This window comes from Mesoplodon densirostris, chromosome 11 (assembly GCF_025265405.1).
Source record: "Mesoplodon densirostris isolate mMesDen1 chromosome 11, mMesDen1 primary haplotype, whole genome shotgun sequence".
Taxonomy (NCBI): domain Eukaryota; kingdom Metazoa; phylum Chordata; class Mammalia; order Artiodactyla; family Ziphiidae; genus Mesoplodon; species Mesoplodon densirostris.
Window position 1 is genome coordinate 70,014,911 of NC_082671.1, and position 19,504 is coordinate 70,034,414.

Sequence of the window (19,504 nt, forward strand, 5' to 3'; positions counted from 1 at the left end):
ATGAATTGAGAATATATTTTATCTTTAAAAACAAACAAATAGTTGCTAAAGAGGGGAGGGGAGGAGAGGATGGAAGGGAATACAAAGCGGCCCAAGAAAATTTTTGGGCATGGTGGTTATGTTTACTATCTTCATTGTGGTGAAGGGTTCACAGGCTCACACACCATATACAGGCTTTAAATATTTAAATATATTCAGTTTCTTGTATGTCATTTATACCTCCTTAAAGCTTTAAAACAACAACAAACAGACAAACAACAAAAAAACCCTACTAACTCTGTCCATTGAAATGCTCTAGAAATAAAGACTGACCGAGTAGCAATGACCTGGACTGTGGTTTTGAAATACAGTTTGCACTAAAAGGGATACAGGGATCCTTGAAGGAGTGTCTGGTTCCAGATCTAGGGCAGGAAAATCATGAAATGAACATGGAACATCTTGTCATACTAGACAGCAAGGAAGCTACCAAAGATGAGAGTCCTGTCAGAAAGACTCAGTAGCCAAATTAGAGAGAATCCCATTGGCTTAAGATGGGACAGTTTAAGCATAATAATAATAATAGCCATGGATTGAAGCACGTCAAACGTGTTTTCACCCATATGTTCATATCATTACTTTAAAAAAATTAACTGGTCACCATTGAAGGATACTAGGGAACCAATTCATTATTTTGAAAACTAGCAAATAAAGAAAACAAATCAGCGTTTATCATGCCATTCCCATATGAACTGTATTAGCAGGTAAGCAAACAAGAGATGAGGGGAAGTTTCTCTTTTAGAAATATTCTACCTAATTAAAATATCACCATTTTGCAAACCCTAATGAATTAATGGATCTAGGTTGCTGCTTACATCCCCAAAAGATAAAAAGCCATTAAATGCCTCTTGATGGTAGACCACAATACCACCTATGAAATAGTCTTTACCAAATAATCAAATCTGGGTCTGATCTAGACTCCAGCTGCAACTATCATAATAGGAAATACAAAGGACAGAGAAGCATGTTAACACCAAGGGGATGGGGCTTCCCTGGTGGCGCAGTGGTTGAGAGTCCGCCTGCCGATGCAGGGGACACGGGTTCGTGCCCCGGTTTGGGAGGATCCCACATGCCGCGGAGCGGCTGGGTCCGTGCGCCATGGCCGCTGAGCCTGCACATCCGGAGCCTGTGCTCCGCAACGGGAGAGGCCACAGCAGTGAGAAGCCCGCGTACCACAAAAAAAAAAAAAAAAAAAAAAACACCAAGGGGATGCAATCAGCAAAATCTAGGCTATGGAAAACTCCAGAGCAAATGACTCCATTTTTTTTTTAAACAAGTTGCAAGGGAAAAAGGGAAATCTATAGATTAAGAGAGGCCTAAAAAGCATCAATAAATTGCAACAGGGGGCTTCCCTGGTGGCGCAGTGGTTGAGAGTCTGCCTGCCGATGTGGGGGACGTGGGTTCATGCCCCGGTCCGGGAAGATCCCACATGCGGCGGAGCGGCTGGGCCCGTGAGCCATGGCCGCTGGGCCTGCGCGTCCGCAGCCTGTGCTCTGCAATGGGAGAGGCCACAGCAGTGAGAGGCCCGCGTACCACAAAAAAAAAAGAAAAAAAATATTATTTTGGGGGTGTGATAATTGTGTTAACGGTTATGTTTTTAAAAAGAGTCCTTATCTTTTAGAGATACATACTGAAATATTTACAGAAGAAATTATATGACATGTAGAATTTGCTTCAAAATAATATGAAAGGGAGGAAGTGGATGGAGGTATAAGTGAAACAAGACTGGCCATGTGTTGAAAATTGCTGAAGTTGGGTGATGGGGATATTATAACATTTTACTTAAAAACATTAAAGGCATTACTGGGGACTAGGTACTTTTAAGCATATTTTTACGGATTATTTTGTCTTCTCTTATAGCCCTGTAAATGGCGTACAATTTTTTCTATTTTCAAACTGAGGCCTTTCTTGATTGAAGCTACCATTGCCCCTGTCTTGGACTTTTCCAGCATTCTCCTAGGTATTCTCCTTGCCCTCTCTCTTGCCCCCTCCAATCCATTTTCCACACAGCAGCCCAAATACTTCAAGTATCTTAACCCATTAATTCTCACAACTCAGTACCAATACTATTCTTGGTTTTCACATGAGGAAACTGAAGCACAAAGAGGTTTAAATAAATTTTCCCAAGACCACATAGCTTGTAAATGGCTGAACTGTACTGTAAGTCTGGCATAGTTGCCATGCCTATGTGTACTTATATCATACTTCTATAAATGGAAAATAAAATCACATATGAACATACAAGATCTGTCATATACTGGTTTAGCATATTAATAGGCTGAGAGCCTGAACACTGGAGCCAGCCTGTGAACCTTAGGCAAGTTACTTAACCTTGTGGTGCCCCAGTTCCATCATCTGTAAACAGAGATAACAATAGTTCCTACCTCATGGTATCTTTGTGTGAAGTAGATGTGTAGATCTACAGATGTGTAGATCCTCACTTATCCTTTCAGCCCCAAATTAAGGGTCACCACCTCTGTGAGGATCCTCCAGGGAGAGGTCTATTTGGTTCCCAACTGTGTGTATAATCCCTCTTATCTCACCATGTGTGTTATTATCTGTTTCTGTATCTATCTTCCCTAGTAGACTCATCCCTCCTTGAGAGTAGAGACCTGTCTTTATCTCCATATCCAGCAGAGAGCTGGGTCCAACAGTGTTTAATAAATGTTGGTTAAATAAACAGTCATGAGCGTGCCTCTCTGGGTAGCTGCGTGCCAAAGTTAGAAGTTTTTCAAATTTGGAAATAAATCTAAATAAATGAGAAAAGCCTCAAATGACTGATATGTAGGTATGTATGTATATGTATATACGCTACTGCAATTGCCTATAAACTTATCTATAGCCCACACTAGGGTTTGTTTCTTGTTTGTTGTTGAATCCCTGGCAACAAACACATAGTACAGTGTCTGACAAATAGTAGGGTCAATAAACATTTTTAAAAATAAATGTGCTTAAGGAGAGGTATACCCAATGAAATGCTCTTTTTGTAATGACCCTTTATTCTTTAGTTCTGTACTAAAGCATTTCTCAAATTTGAGCTCTTGAAACCAAGAATATGCATCCATAGGCACCAGTTTGAAGCTACCCAACTGTACACAGTGGAGTTATATGCCTCTATTTGATTATAAGGTGGTTGTCCACAGAGGGGCAGTAAAGTGTAATGGTTTAAAATTCAGGTCACCTGTAATTCCACTGCCTGTTTTTTATTTCTTAGAATATCATAAAATGACACACATTTTTAAAATTTTGTAGAGACCTTGTGGACTCGCTGAAGGATTTGAGAAATTGGGAAAGCTAATTGGCACAATTACTAATTGGTTACTAATTGACACAAAAGCTTTGGTTTGCCATGCTCTATATCTGGGATAGGAAAGTAGCATTTTGCCATGCAGGATTTTTCTCTAATACAGTCATTCTTATAAGTCTTTTATGGCTTCTGAGTTTTGTGTCATACTTGAAAAGACTTTTCTTACTCTGAGATAGTAAAAAATTTTCCCATGTTTTTTCTAGTACTTTTTATTTATTTATTTATTTATTTATTTTATTATTATTTTTTTTGCGGTACGTGGGCCTCTCACTGCTGTGGCCTCTCCCGCCGCGGAGCACAGGCTCCGGACACGCAGGCCCAGCGGCCACGGCCCACGGGCCCGGCTGCTCCGCAGCATGTGGGATCCTCTCAGACCGGGGCACGAACTCACGTCCCCTGCATCGGCAGGCGGACCCTCAACCACTATGCCACCAGGGAAGGCCCTCTTCTAGTACTTTTAATATTTTATTGTTCAGATTTAATTTCTTGATCCATCTGGAATTTATTTTGGTATAAGGTGTGAAGTATGGTTACAATTTTATTTTTTTCCAGATGACTACCTAGTTTGTTCCAACACCATTCACTGAATTCATTTCCCCACTGATTTGAAATGCCACCTTCATCATATTCAGAATTTCTGTAAGGTATTAAAGACTAGTGTTTTTTTGTTTTTGGTCCTGATTTAAGTGGAAAGATCTTCAAGTGTACTTTTGAACTACCCCAGGGTTTTGGACTTTTTTTTTTTTAATTTTAAAGTTGTATATAACCATCAATATCCTATCCAAACAAAATTTTTATACTTACTTCACAAATTTGTCATTACCAAGCTCGCTTCAGTTTCTTTAAGTGTACTGCACACAACCTTCAAGTATTATGAACATTTCTCTCTCCCAGCTGTCACTACACCAAACTACATATGTTATATTTCCCTAAATCATCTTGCTGTGCTCTTTGCAGCTCTTCTGTACAGTTGATGTCTCCATCTAACAAGTTGCTCAGAAGTTACTATAATTGTTTTAGGTGAGGCCCAAAGTGAAAGCCTAGCATCACTATCCAGTTCATGTCAAAAATGGGCATTAATTTCCATTTAACATGGACAGGCTATGTTTCTGGAAAATAACAGATTTTGAAGAACTATGGCAGTTATTTGTTGGCTCTTTAAACAATCCACCTGGGGGGAAGGGGAATGTCCTACAAACTGCCAGCTGCTATTGTGGGAATTTTTTGCTATTTATTCCAGCAAAAAAAGATTCAGACACTGAAGAAAAAGGTCGCCCTGTACTAGGTCTTGAACCCCAAGAACTGCTTGCACAGATATTCATCCAAGATACATCGCAGCCTCCACCTCAACAGATGCTCTTTCAAATGTTTCATGACTCTCCTCAACAGTCAGTTTCCATTTAAGGGGAGGAGGATGACGCTGCCAGAGACGGCTCTGCTGGCATGAAGGCTGGCCTAAAATTTCTATTTAAAAGCTGGATCAAAATATGTTTGGCTTCTGTTGTCTATTTAAAATTCCAAGTTAAGACGAAGAAAAATTACTCTGCATCGTGAATGGGCCTTGGGTGCCTCACTCACAGACTAGAGTGGCAAATGGTAAGAGAGTCACAGAGAAAGGAGAGAAAGTAGGAACGCGGACTGAGGTATTAGGTACAGACTGTGAAGCCAGATATGAAAAACTTGGAGTGAAAAGAAAAGCCTTGAGCAGGGGGAAAGACCCCCATATTCGACCTCCTAACCCGAGGATCCTGATTAAGATAAGCATTCTGCATGTCACCTGTCACCACGTCAGCCACCTCCGCCCAGCTCCCCTCCCCCGCCTCATGGCCTTCCACCTCCTGACCCCTTTCCAGCGGCCTCTCTTCATATCAGAACACGCCCCACCTAAGGGCCTTCTTTCTCACAGCTGCCTGTCTTCACCTCAGCGTCCACCTCAGTACCCGCTAATTCGATGCGTCTCCTCAGTGCCCCCACCTCAGTCCTCTCCCTGACTTCAGCATCTCTCTCCGCTCTAGAGACGCCCCAGCCTCCCCTCCGACCAAAGCCCCTCTCCTCAGCACACTCCCTCCACCTCAGAGCCCCGCCTCACCCCAGCGCGCCACCCTCAAGCGGCTCCTTTTGCTGCTCCAAGTTGCTCCCGACCCTCCCGCCACCCCGCCCCCTCGTCCTCTGCCCCGCCCCGGGTCCCGCCCCTCGCTCTTCGCTCCGCCCACGGTGGGCCCGCCCCTCCGTCCGGGTCCCGCCCACTCCAGCTACGCGCCCGAACTAGTCTTTTGGCGCCAAACCTCTCTGTCAGCGACAGGACGGCAGTCTCCGCCTTCTGGTTCCGAGGCAGAATCCCTGAGGATTGGAAGGCCCGGGCGGGGGAAGGAAGGGATTCAGATACCTTGAAAACCCCCGGGAGACTGTGGGTACGAGTGGAGTTTGTGGCAAAAAGGGAAGGCGGGTGAAGAATCTGAGGGGAAACTCAGGGTTTCCTTTCTTTGGTCATACTCGGTTGTCGTTGCTGGGCTCTGGGCTGGTGGCTTCGTGCGTCCCGTCCCCAACCCAGCCCCCGGAGGGAATCTCAGTGCTCTCGAGGGATTTCCAGCATCCTTATTTTAAACCAAGTCGGACCTAAGTCTTGAAGAGGCCTCCTCGGCCTTCTTATGAGGGAGTCAGGTGTCAGGAAAACGGCTGGTGGCGGGGGGAGGCGGTGAGGGTGATCTGGACCGCGCTCCCCACGGTGAGGGCCAGCTTCTGGTGCCTTAAGCCGAGGTGTCCGGGAGCCCTACCTTGGATTCAGCTGTTCACCCCGTCAACTGCTATTTGAGATAGATGGAGAACAATCTTTTTGTTTATCAGGGAGAAAAGAAAGGACAGTCACTGTGGAATTTGGGGTTATCATACATATGATTAGCTATCTGAATGAGGGACCGTACTCCAGAAGATTCCATCTCCACTGTCTCCTCGTTTGCCTCGAATACTTTGCTGTTCAGAGGTACTAGGTGGTAGCGACCATACCTCTACCTTAGCAGTTTGTTCCCCTTCTGGGCCAGGCGCCAACCCGAATTTGGTGTGAAGCGAAGAGATGGAATAGACCAAGAAAACTGATGACTTGGACCACGTTTTCTAATGAAAACAGTCATACCTTGTAGCTTCCTGAGATCTTAAAACAACTGCTACAGTGTTAAATCAAAGACTCTTTATCTGCTTATTGGCCCTAATATTTTATCATGTTTAAATATTGGGTATCTGCCATAATTTTAAGTCTTAAAAAATACATCATGAAACTAGTAAATACTATAAAACAAAATACATCTAATGTTTTATTAAACAAAAAATATATATGTTACAAGAGAGCCCATTCATAATTCCCAAGCAGGAAGTCATCCCTCAAAAACGAGAAAAAAAAAAATCTTTTTTTTTTGAGGATAGACTAAGTTCTAGGTGCCAGGGAGAATACAAGGAAGATTGACTTAAGGCCAAAGTTCTTAGAGTGTTGTTAACCAACGTGAAAGTTTAATAACAATATGGAATTCTAATATTCTACTTCTAAATAACATTCCAAGGCAACAAAAAAGATATTATTAGTCATGATTAATTGTGCTATAGGAAATTGAAAGATGATACAAAGTGGCCAGTTTAGAGGAAAGAGAAAAGAAACTAAGTCCCCATCGCCACATACACACACCAACAAAAGACATAATGCCACAGGCTTGGAGAAAGAAGATAGGCCAGCCCAGTTGTTCCAAACTAAATATTTTTCTAATTGTCCTTCTGGTCCTTGATATCTGAAATGAAATCAAGAAGGTCTATGGGCAAAGGATTTTGTACTATATGATCTATGACTACTTCTTAATATTTCTTATTTTTCCAGAATTGATTATTTTTCTGCTGTTCACCTTTCAATATGAAGGAGGATCAAGTTGTGCTGGAAGAACCAGGATTCCAAGATGAAGAAGTATGGCTAGAATGTTGAAAGATATCTAGACACTCAGTCATTCTACAAAAATGAAGTTCCTTCTCTGTTAACTACTATTTTTAGAAACTGAGATTAGAAATAAAACATAGTTCTGGAGAGAGGCAATATTACAAATATGTAACAACTTGTTTGGCAAGGGGTGCTAAGATTAGCTACTTAGCAGCTGGCATGAAAGTATTTTAATAATTTAACAACTGGTATGGCCATACTGGTACCTATGCTTACTGGTACCGAATAGCAGAGGAATGAGTGCACGGTCTGGTGGGGAAGAAGATTGAGAAAACATATTTTAAAATAGATTGTGCTGTTCCACTCTTTTGGATTAAGGTCTTAAAAATTTGGAGAGACCATGGGACTTCTCTGGTGGTCCAGTGGTTAGGACTCCGTGTGTCCACTACAGGGGACTCGGGTTCGATCCCTGGTCGGGGAACTAAGATCACGGGTGCCTGTTGGGCTTCACATTGCTTTCAGTGTTGGCACTTCTTTTAAGTATGTAACAATGTGTTTGAAAAAGCATTATTGATCCTACCTCAGTCTGTCTAGAGAAGTGGAATTTGAGGCATTTTGGAGTGACTCATAATACTGAATTAACTCTTTAAAATATGTGAAACAGTTGGATATGAAGAATCAACACTCCTTTTTTTTCTGTTCCATGTCCTTTAGGAATCTTTGTTTCAAGACATTGACCTGTTACAAAAACATGGAATTGTAAGTATTTTTTCAATGCTGTGTGAAATTGTCCATTTTAGAGTTTCTTGGGCTTGACTTTATTGGCATTTGGAACTGGGTAATTCTTTGTTGTGGGAGACTGTCCTGTGCATTTTAGGGTGTTTAGCAGCATCCCTGACTCCTAACCACTCACTATATGCCAGTAGCAACTCTCTAGTTGTGACAACCAAAAATTTCTCCAGATATTGTCAAGTGTCCCCAGGGGGCAAAATTGCCCCCAGTTGAGAACCACTGGTCCAGCTGGAGGCATTCAGAGCTATCTACTGTTTTCATCAACAGAAAATTCACCTTCTGTGTCATGTGATTAAATGACGTTGACAGAAATCGACTTTAAGTAACTAGCTAGATGAATTTCAATAGCAATCAGTTGGCAGTAAAACTTCTCTGACATTACCCTTTGAAACCCTCACATTTAATCTTTTTCAGTTGAATTTAGAAAATGGGAGCAAGAGAAAATCTTGGTCTTTTGGTTATGTAGTTATTTGCATTCTCCAAGGGTAAAGAAAAAAATCTTTAAAAAAATTTTAAAGAACATTTTGGTAATGAAGTTCTGTAGAAGGAAGGAGCTGAACTGAGGGGGTGAATGTGTGATAAATTTGTTAGCTTTCCTACCAACAGACTTTTCTTTTGAATTCCTTGTTACATTGCCATGATCTCACTAACATTCTTGGGAAATCAGGGCACAGCCAGAACATTTGGCATCATGCTGGGTATGTTCTACTCAGATATTTCCAGAACATTTGGCTACATGGTGGGTGGGTTCCACCTGGCCGCTTGTATAAAATTGGCATCATGATGGAAGTAGATGGACACAAAAGCACATGACATAGTATGGGAGCCTTTCAGGCTGGCATTTTCTCAATCTGCTGCACCCATTCTTTTACTTACAGAATGTGGCTGACATTAAGAAACTGAAGTCAGTAGGCATCTGTACCATCAAAGGGATACAAATGACAACAAGAAGAGCGCTATGCAATGTCAAAGGGCTCTCAGAAGCAAAAGTGGACAAGATTAAAGAGGCAGCCAACAAGCTTATTGTAAGCAAAATCCATTCTTTGTTATTTTACCTTAGAAGGGCCCTGTGAGTCTCTGTAGCCTTTCTCATTATGTACACTAGAAACTATTATGAGAACTCTGAGTTCCTGTAGATCACAAGATATTATATGCCCCATGTTAACTTTTCATCATGTCGGTTTCAAAGCAATTAATTTCTGAAGGAATGAGACAGGGGTTAAGAGACCTGGAAAACTATGAAGGTAATTATTTTTTACCGAAACTTTTCTTTTTGTCTCCCTTTATATTACTTTTTTCCCTTTCTGTGTCTCTGCCTTTCCTTCTCCTTTTCTTTCTTTTTTTTTTTTTTGGCCATACCACGTGACTTGCAGGATCCTAGTTCCGGGACCAGGGATTGAACCTGGGCCCCCGGGCAGTGAGAGCACCAAGTCCTAGCCACTGGACTGCCAGGGAATTCCCTCCTTTTCGTATTTTTTATCTTCCTCCTCCTTATTTTTGTCTTATCTCCTCAAACATTGTACCTATGGCTGTTGTGAAGTGCTCAGCAACAAAGAAGTTGCTCTCTCCTGCTTTAGGCATTTGATAAGAGAGCATTGCATTTGAAAATGACAAGAGTGACTGGGTCTACATGTGTGCAGTTAAGATAGATATGACCAAGAATGTCCTCACTGAGGCACCTGAGCTTAAAGCTAAGTGAAACCTATACCTTGTAGCTGGGCCCACAGAACACAAGAGACCTATGCAGCTGAGAGGCTCCAAGCAAAAACACATGCCTTTGACCCAAGCTTTTGTGTAGAGCTTTTGGGGGCCACTGGAAGCACCAGCTCTGGAAATAAGAATATGCAGAAAGACAAAGTCTCCCTCTTTGCAGAAGAGCAGGCTTCTCCTTTTCTACATGTGTACGTGAGGCTCTCATTCCTACCAAGTCCTAGAAAGTCTCTTCACTGACAGCCCTCCAGTTTCCTTCTCCAGAGGCAGTTGAGGCATGAGAGTGATGCAGTGTGGTCCTGAGCTTGGAGAGGACCCAAGTGAACTGCTCTGAACACAGCTCAGTTACTTTACCTTCTCAGTACTCGGGAAGTATACCTTCAAGTCAGTTCCATAACTGCCAGGGTATCTAATGAAGCCCTAGGGCAGTACCCAGGGTTTGGGAAACTGTTACTTTATAGCTCCTAGGCATTAGTCTTGTTTTTTTTGGAAAATAATTCTATTACCAAAGAAAAGAACCTCTCTCCTTCTCATGTAGCTACTAATGCACCAAGAGTCTTATCATTTCTTAACTAAAGCTATTTATTCTGAAAGAAAGAGAAAACGATTGAGACATAGAGGGAGAGACAGACAGAGACAGAGAGAGACAGTTAACTTCACAGTACAGTGGTATGTATCAGAATCATCTGGAGTGGCTTGTAAAGAACACAGAGGCCCAGGCTCATTGAATTAGGATTGAGCATGCACTTTTCCCCCACTTCAAGTTCTCTGAAGTTTGAGAACCACTGTCATAGTATAAAACAACAAAGAGGGGAATACATTAGACCACATCAGGACCTATTTTCACTAGTTATAACACTGCATCAGCTGTAGCTCATTAATTCAACCAATATGTAGTATATCTAACATGAAAAATATTGTATCATGAATATTGAAAACTGAAATTCCTGTGCTCCTTCCAACTTCTAGAGCTGGGGGAAATGATGCTATTGAATGAAATCAACTGAATCACTTAGTAAAGTACCATTCTACTTTATGCCATAAATATATCTCATTTAATCCTTACAACTCACCTATGAAAGAGACACTATTATCCCCGTTTGACCCGAAAGAGGAAGCCAAAGTACAGCAAGATTAAGTAGTTTACCTGACATCACACAGCTAATAAGTATTAGAGACATATCTTGAACCTTGGTAGGGTGACTCAAGAGCCTGTGTTCTTTTTTTTTTTAATTTTTTCTTTTTTTTATTGTGGTAAAATACACATAACATAAAATTTACCATCTTAATCATTCTTAGGTATACAGTTCAGTGGTATTAAATACATTCACATTGTTGTTGCAGCCATTACCACCATCCCTTCCCCATAACTCCTTTTTTTTTTATTTTTAAATTTTATTTTATTTAAACTCTTTTTTTTTTCCTGGAATGTCTTTTTCTTCTGTGTAACCTCCTCTTCTGGTTTAGGAACAATCTGTTCTTTTTCAATAAGGATCATTCAATATGGCAGGGAGAGGTCATGTATGGGTTGATCCGACCATAAGCTTTGTAAGTCCTGTGCCACATCTTGGGGGCTTTGTTCACCTGGATGTGCTCAATGACCAGAGAATCTACATCTAAGCCCTTAAGTTCAGCATTACTCTCTGCATTTTTGAGCATGTGCAGTAAAAATTCAGCACTCTTTTTGGGCCACCAACCCTGAGTCCAGCCCCACTGTTTCGCCTGGGCACACCTACCAGCTCCACCATTGTAAAGTCGGAATGGCACACATTGCTTCTTTAAAGTGACATCCTTCAGATACTTGGTGGCTTTTCAGATATGCATACCCTTAATGGCCTGGGCAGTTTCACGAGTGCTCTTAAAGTGAACACGAAGATTTGAACCTCTTGATTTGCATGATTTCGTGGGGTTTTCTGGGTCAAGTGAATAGCAAACCATTTTTAGAGGTCACCTGGAAGCGAGCAAGAATAATTCTGTCAACATATATTTACAGTAACTCATATATGTACTAAACGCTGCCAGCAGCTACTCAGAGAGTTGTTGTTTTCATGATTAATCCAAAGGTGTCCTAAGAAATGCCATCATTGCAGTCTTTTTTTAAAATTTAATTTAATTAATCTATTTTTTTCTATTCTTTTTCAAATTCTTTTCCCATATAGGTCATTACAGAATATTGAGCAGAGTTCCCTGTGTTATACAGTAGGTCCTTGTTGGTTATCTATTTGAAGATAATAGCCTATGTCCTTAAGCATGATCTTGTGCTGCCTTCAAAGACAAATGAACTGTAGCTTATATCAAATGATGACCCTGGTAATCAAGTATATAGCTTTTGGTGGGATTTGAAATTAAAACCATCATCTTATACCCTTTTTGAACTTTTTCTTTTGTCTTTCTGTAGGAACCAGGATTCCTGACTGCATTTGAGTATAGTGAGAAGAGGAAGATGGTTTTCCATATCACCACTGGGAGCCAGGAATTTGAGTATGTATCTCATATTTTTTATAACCACTAAGCATAATCTTTGGAATACTATATTTCTTTTCCTCTATCCAGGTTGTTATTTTGACTATAAGTAGTAGAAATAGCTTCTTATTTTGCAGAAGTTTTTTTTTTTTTCTCAAAAGGCAACTGAAGCAAATAAATTCCAGACTGCTTATAAAAACAGGATTAAATTTCTTACAAGAGGGCTTCCCTGGTGGCGCAGTGGTTGAGAGTCCGCCTGCCGATGCAGGGGACACTGGTTCGTGCCCTGGTCCGGGAAGATCCCACATGCCGCAGAGCGGCTGGGCCCGTGGTCCATGGCCGCTGAGCCTGCGCGTCCGGAGCCTGTGCTCCGCAACGGGAGAGGCCACAACAGTGAGAGGCCTGCGTACGGCAAAAAAAAAAAAAAAAAAAAAAAAAAAAAAAAAATTTCTTACAAGAAATTCAGACCCAAAATATAAGTAGTTTCTAAATCAACCTATATTAATCTATAAACCATTTAAAAAATTAGTTTAACTTTTCATTTCTCTTTTCTTCTCCACTGATGAAGGAAATTCCATCTCACTTTTGGTTTTACTTAAAAATCAGTTGTTAGAGTGAATATTTTAGAAGAAATAATGCAGTGTTGGTTTTGCTCTTCAGCCTCAGCAGTTTTAACCTCCCTTTTTATTTATCATCTTATGATTCCTGAGACACAGTCATCATCTTCCCAATGCAAGTTGACTAGAATGTGGTTTTTTTCTCTACCTTAGTGGGCAGAGTTACTGTTTCATAAGTCAGAGCAGTGGCCAAGATCAATTTGAACAAAAGCAGTATTTCTTCAAAGTATTCCTCAAAACCCTGACCTCACAAAAAACTGCAAGAAAAAAAGAGTTCATAGTCAAACATGCCTCCACTTGAATGTCTGCTAGGCAGCTCAGACTTCACAGGTCTGAAACCAAACTTCCGATCTTTGCCCCAGATCTGCTCCTCCTAAAATCTCCCTCATCCTGAACTCTTTTTGATCCTCAGATCTGAAACCTTAGTGTCATCCTTAGCACCTCTTTTCCCCTCTCACACCCTAACTCTAATCTATTAACAAATCCTGTCTGCTCTACCTTCAAATATGTTTAGTCAGAACAAACCAGCCGGGCTTCCCTGGTGGCGCAGTGGTTAAGAATCCGCCTACCAATGCAGGGGACACAGGTTTGTGCCCTGGTCCGGGAAGATCCCACATGCCGTGGAGCGACTAAGCCCGTGTGCCACAACTATTGAGCCTGTGCTCTAGAGCCCGCGAGCCACAACTACAGAGCCCACGTGCCACAGCTACTGAAGCCTGCGGACCTAGAGCCCGTGCTCCGCAACAAGAGAAGCCACCGCAATAAGAAGAACGCGCACTGCAGCGAAGAGTAGCCCCCGCTCGCAGCAACTAGAGAAAGACCGCGCAGCTACGAAGACCCAGTGCAGCCAAAAATAAATAAATAAATTTATAAACAAAACAAAACAATCCTTATATTAAAAAAAAAAACCAACCAGTTTCTTCAACAAATAAACTATAAGGAATAAAAAAAAAGAGATGGAATCAGGGAGAAGACCTAGATATTAAAAGAGATTTGAAAGACATGTCACCTAATCCCAATATGTGGATCTTATTTTGGATCCTGATTCAAACACACACAGATAATAAGACATATGAGACTGAAAACTGAACACTTACTAGATAGTTGATATTAAGGAATTACTAATTTTTTAGGTGTGATAATGGTAATGCAGTTATGTTAAAAATAAGAGTCTTCATCTTGTAGAGATACCTACGGAAATATTTAGGATGAAATGATATGTTGCCTAGGATGTGCTTAAAGTAATATGAAAAGGGAAGGAAGTGGTTGGAGGTTTATATGAAAAAAGGTTGACCATGAGTTCATAGCTGATAATTTTTGAAGCTGAGTTATAGGTACATGAAGGTTCATTATTATACTGTTTTTGTCTACTTTTGTATGTTTGAAATTGTCCATAATAGAAAGTTTATATATATATATATATGTGTGTATATATACATATAATTTTTTTTTCTATTTGTGTCTATATGTGTACAGAGAAAGAGAAGAAATACAAATTCAATTACTTCTCACCACCTTCTCCTTTGTTACCTCACTGGTCTAAAACACCTGTTAGTATCTCTTCTGGATTATTAATAATAACTTCTAACTAACTTCCCTCCTTTAGATCTTGCCCCTACCATTTATTCTTCACATAGGAGCCAGAATAATCCTTTTAAAACATAGGTCAGATCATAACACTCCTCTGCCCAAAACATCCTAATGACTCCCCATCTCACTCAGAGCAAAAACCAAAATCCTCTCTAATGTCAAATCTAAGCTCATCTTTAATTCATCTTGTGGTTTACTATGTACCAACCACACTAACTTCTTTGCTATTCCTAGAACATGCCAGATACACTCCCATGTCAGGGCCTTTGCACTTAGCATTCCCTCTGCCCGGAACACTCTTTCGTCATTATGTTCATGACTTGCTGTCAGGTTTTTCAGATCTTTGTTAAAATGTCCACTTCTCACTAAGGCCTTCTCTGATCACTTTATTTGAAAATTTATTTCAAAACTCCCCATCTTCATCCTCTGCACATCTTATCCCCTCGCTGGATCTAATTTTTTTTTTTTTTCAGTACGCGGGCCTCTCACTGTTGTGGCCTCTCCCGTTGCGGAGCACAGGCTCTGGACGCGCAGGCTCAGTGGCCATGGCTCACGGGCCTAGCCGCTCCACGGCATGTGGGCTCTTCCCGGACCGGGGCACGAACCCGTGTCCCCTGCATCGGCAGGTGGACTCAACCACTGCGCCACCAGGGAAGCCCTCTGGATCTAATTTTTATCCATACCATTTAATAACAACTGACATACCACAAATTTTACTTATGTTTATTGTCTGTTCTCTTATTAGAATGGAAGCTCCATGAAGTGATGGATTTCTGTCTCTTTTGTTCTCTGCTTTACTCCAAGGGCATAGAGCAATCTCTAACACAAACTAGGTGTTCAATAAATATTTGTAGAATGACTAATTGAATGAATAAACAAATAGTGAATAAAATAAGTTAGGGAAGTGCAATATACTATATTCTCCTCTTGGAGATTCACACATTTTATTAAAGGGTCTGAATTCCTGCAGTGAAATAAAACACCTCTTTAACCTAGCATTGCCTCAAATTTTTAAAATCACAGAACTTTTTTTCAAGTAACAGCTAAGGAAAAGTCTTTGGTCCAAGACAAATTGGTCAAGGTAACTTGATTCCGGGACTTCCCTGGTGGTCCAGTGGGTGGAACTCCATGCTCCTAATGCAGGGGGCCAGGTTCTATTCCTGGCCAGGGAACTAGATTCTGCACGCATGCCGCAACTAAGAAGTCCACATGCCACAGCTAAAAGATCCCGCGTGCCGCAACTAAGACCCAGTGCAGCCTAAATAAATAAATAAATAAATAAATAAAACTTGATTCAAATGACAACTTGATATTCTCCAGTTGCTCTACCACGTCATGGTTTAAGAACCATTCGGCTTAGAGAAATTATTACTCTCATAGTGAGCTTTCTGATGTCCTCAATGTTGGGTTTTGGGGCACATAAAAGATTACTCAGGAGCTAGATTTTTTTTAATTAATATTTTATTTGTTTAAATGTTATATAATTTTTTCTTAAGCTGCAAGTCTGTTTATAAATTTGGCAAATTTTAAGGGAGCCTTTCTAATATGGTTAACTAAATTCCCTTAAACATTTAAAATTATATTTATAAATTTATTATATTATATTTCCTCTAAGAACTTTATCTGTGTAATTATTAAAATCTTTCCAATTATCTGAATGTCTTATAAATTTAATAAATTAAACTTATAAGTATAGTGAGTCTTAGACACTCTTAAATGTTCAAATACTGGGTATAAACTTAGTTATCAACTTAGAAACTGCAGGTCTATATCATTTAATCAATTAGAGGCTAATGTGTTATTATAAAAATGTCAAATTCTCTTAAATTTTGAAAATTCTCAGGGACCAAAATGCACAGATTATTCCCAAATTTAATATGAAAATAGTAATCTGTGGGTTTGATTTGTGTCTCCATTTTTAAATCTTCCTAGATTTAAAAACACTATTTCTGTACCTAATTGTAAATTTTCCTGAGTTTCATAAGGGAACAATTATGCTATCCCAAGTAATTTGGGGTACCCTTTCAGTTAAATTTTGGGGTCACTTTTTCAGCATATCAACCAGAAATTTTGTCTGAGATTTTCCAGAGCTATAGCCTTTCAGGGTGATTTTTCTCAAGATGAGGAGGACCAAGTATCAGTAAAACTCTCTTTAATAGTTGGTAGGTTTATAGAATCCCTAAGTATTGGGTTGGCCAAAGAGTTCGTTAGGGTTTCTCCGGAACATCTTGCAGAAAACCCGAACGAACTTTTTGGCCAACCCACCAAATGGCGTGGTCTCTCCACCATGTCCTTTATGCGGGTCAGTATCTAGATTTTTCTTCTTCTCATTAAAGTCCATAGCCCTCCCTAAATCTGTGGATAACTTCCAACATTACTTCAGTTTACATTTAAGCTGCTCTCTTAAACTATGTAAGTGTAAATCTGTTAGATTATCCATCTCTTAAAGCTTTGTCTAATCTGTGACCATGTCCCAGACGTCATGCTAATAAAAACTACAAAGATTTTTGGGCTTCCCTGGTGGCGCAGTGGTTAAGAATCCACCTGCCAATGCAGGGGACACGGGTTCGAGCCCTGGTCTGGGAAGATCCCATATGCTGCGGAGCAACTAAGCCCATGCGCCACAACTACTGAGCCTGCGCTCTAGGGCCTGTGAGCCACAACTACTGAGCCCGCGTGCTGCAACTACTGAAGCCCATGCACCTAGAGCCCGTGCTCTGCAACAAGAGAAGCCACTGCAATGAGAAGCCCGTGCACCACAACGAAGAGTAGCCCCAGCTCACCACAACTAGAGAAAGCCGGTGCACAGCAACAAAGACCCAACGCAGACAAAAATAAATAACTACAAAGATTTTAAAAGTGCTCTTACCAGGTCTTAGCACAATTGCCATAATTAATATTTGTTGCATTAAATGAATGAATGAGATTAATTAACTTTAGGTCTTTCCATATCAAGAGTATGTATTAAATGCGCTGAATCACTGCATTACCAGTTAAGTGCATGCTGTCAAAATCTGACCGTTATTCTTCTGTCTGCTAGCGTTACCTGTCACGTCTTTGAATATTTTCTATTCTGACATGTTCTTCATAGAATTTGGTTTGTGTGAGATAAGCCAATCATGGTGACAATCACTGGATTCTCCTAATATCTATTTTTCATGTTTTTCAGTACATTAAAAAAAATTGGATATTCAGTTGACTTTTAGAAACATAGTCCCAGCACAATATGAAAAACCCAATTAATAACTAAAAATCATTTATTCGCACTCCAGTTCAGTTCTTTAGAATTACTGAAATATAAGCCCTGCATAGCCCATTTCCTATTGGTACACAGGAGTTAAGAACAACAGGGCTTATAAATTGTTTTGTTGATCCCCCTGCCCATACACAGTATAACCTGTGATCTAAACAGGTGGGAAGCCATTTATTCAGCCAAGAATTCCTGTTCATGTTGGACAGATAGAAAGATATATAGATAGATAGAAATGATACTAATGATGTTAGCACTTTCTCCTTTCTTGATATCTCTATTTCTGTTCCAGTTACTAAAGCTTACTTTCTATTTCTAGTAAGTTGCTAGGAGGTGGAATTGAAAGCATGGCAATCACAGAAGCTTTTGGAGGTAGGTAGAACCTTAATATTTTGTTTTATGAAAAATATGTGTATATATACACACCCATATATATATATAATTAAGTAGTCAATTGTAAATTGTATCTCTTTTGGAACTTATGATGAAATATCAGTTATCATAATGCAAGATCGTTCTGGGCTGCAATTAAAATACATTCCAACATTAACAGATGAGTTTTATTGGCGTTTTTCATCTTTTTATCTCTGATTCCTATAGAAGAGATTAGAATTTTTTTCTGTCATACCTTCAGAGGGTAGTTGTATAATGAGACCGATCTTATTTCTAAAAAATACATGTTTCAGGAACACAGAGAATAGATTTCCCTTCCCTTATTGTATCCTCTATTTAAAAAAAAAGTCAGGAATTCCCTGGCGGTCCAGTGGTTAGGACTCTGTGCTCTCACTGCTAAGGGCCCAGTTTTGGTCCCTGGTTGGGGAACTAGAATCCCACGGGCCACACAGTGTGGTCAAAAAAAAAAAAGTTCATGCATAGCTATGTTATGTACTATTCCTGACAGTTCCAGTATTTTCAGTCCTCAGAGAACTAAATCTGTTTTTTGGTTGTTGTTGTTTTTTTAAAATATTTTATTTATTTATTTATTTGGCTGCATCAGGACTTAGTTGCAGCACACGGGATCGTTTTGTTTGTTTGTTTGTTTTTGCGGTACGCGGGCCTCTCACTGCCAGGGCCTCTCACTGCCATGGCCTCTCCCGTTTTGGAGCACAGGCTCCGGACGCCCAGGCTCAGCGGCCATGGCTCACGGGCCCAACCGCTCCACGGCATGTGGGATCCTCCCGGACCGGGGCACGAACCTGCATCCCTGCATCGGCAGGTGGACTCCCAACCACTGTGCCACCAGGGAAGCCCCCACGGGATCTTTTAGTTGCAGCATGCAGGATCTAGTTCCCTGACCTGGGATGGAACCTGGGCCTCCTGCATTGGGAGCATGGAGTCTTAACCACTGGACCACCAGGGAAGTCCCTGTTTTTTGTTTTGTTTTGTTTTTTTGGTGTTGATGTTTCTGTTGACTTGGAGAAATAAATCTGTGTTTATTTCAGTTGACTCTCAGTCTTAATGGCTTACCTGCTGTTGTATTCATTGATATTTGTGAGCTTATTTCTTGATTTTAATCTGTTGGAGTTCAATAGGCCTAAATTGGTGAGTGGGGACATTTTTCTCCCGGAGAGAATTTGCTTTTGTTGGTAGCTAGGGAATACCACCAATCTGAGGATCCCTCTGGGATCCCCCCTGAGGATCTCAGGTCAGTGGGAGAACCCCAGACTCTCATTCCTGTGGTGGAGTCTTAAACTTTCATTTATATAACTATTCCTAAGGAAAATTTGGTTTAAGTTAATTATCATCTAAAGGACAGTTCTGAAAAAGAAAACCTTTTAAAATTTGTTTTTACTACTGGTACTCATATATGCAGAATCCATTCATGA

At 40.6% G+C, this 19,504-nt stretch overlaps 1 protein-coding gene, 1 non-coding gene and 1 pseudogene across 3 annotated transcripts in view; 1 reads left to right on the forward strand and 2 right to left on the reverse strand.

The window, feature by feature from the left end:
• Positions 1–5,634: 5,634 nt before the first annotated feature.
• Positions 5,635–19,504, forward strand: part of DMC1 (DNA meiotic recombinase 1) — a 42,740-nt gene continuing 28,870 nt past the window's right edge. For both annotated transcript variants that reach the window (XM_060112360.1, XM_060112361.1), the window contains exons 1-6: positions 5,635–5,754; positions 7,203–7,286; positions 7,971–8,015; positions 8,927–9,073; positions 12,157–12,239; positions 17,998–18,050. In XM_060112360.1, the coding sequence (XP_059968343.1) occupies positions 7,236–7,286; positions 7,971–8,015; positions 8,927–9,073; positions 12,157–12,239; positions 17,998–18,050 (379 nt within the window). In that variant the 5' untranslated portion in view covers positions 5,635–5,754; positions 7,203–7,235. The remainder of the gene's footprint in view (positions 5,755–7,202; positions 7,287–7,970; positions 8,016–8,926; positions 9,074–12,156; positions 12,240–17,997; positions 18,051–19,504) is intronic.
• LOC132498999 (large ribosomal subunit protein uL22-like) lies at positions 9,221–11,696 on the reverse strand (annotated as a pseudogene).
• On the reverse strand, positions 11,783–11,848 carry LOC132499624 (small nucleolar RNA SNORD58). Its single transcript, XR_009533864.1, has one exon. It is a non-coding gene; the product is annotated as a small nucleolar RNA SNORD58 (small nucleolar RNA).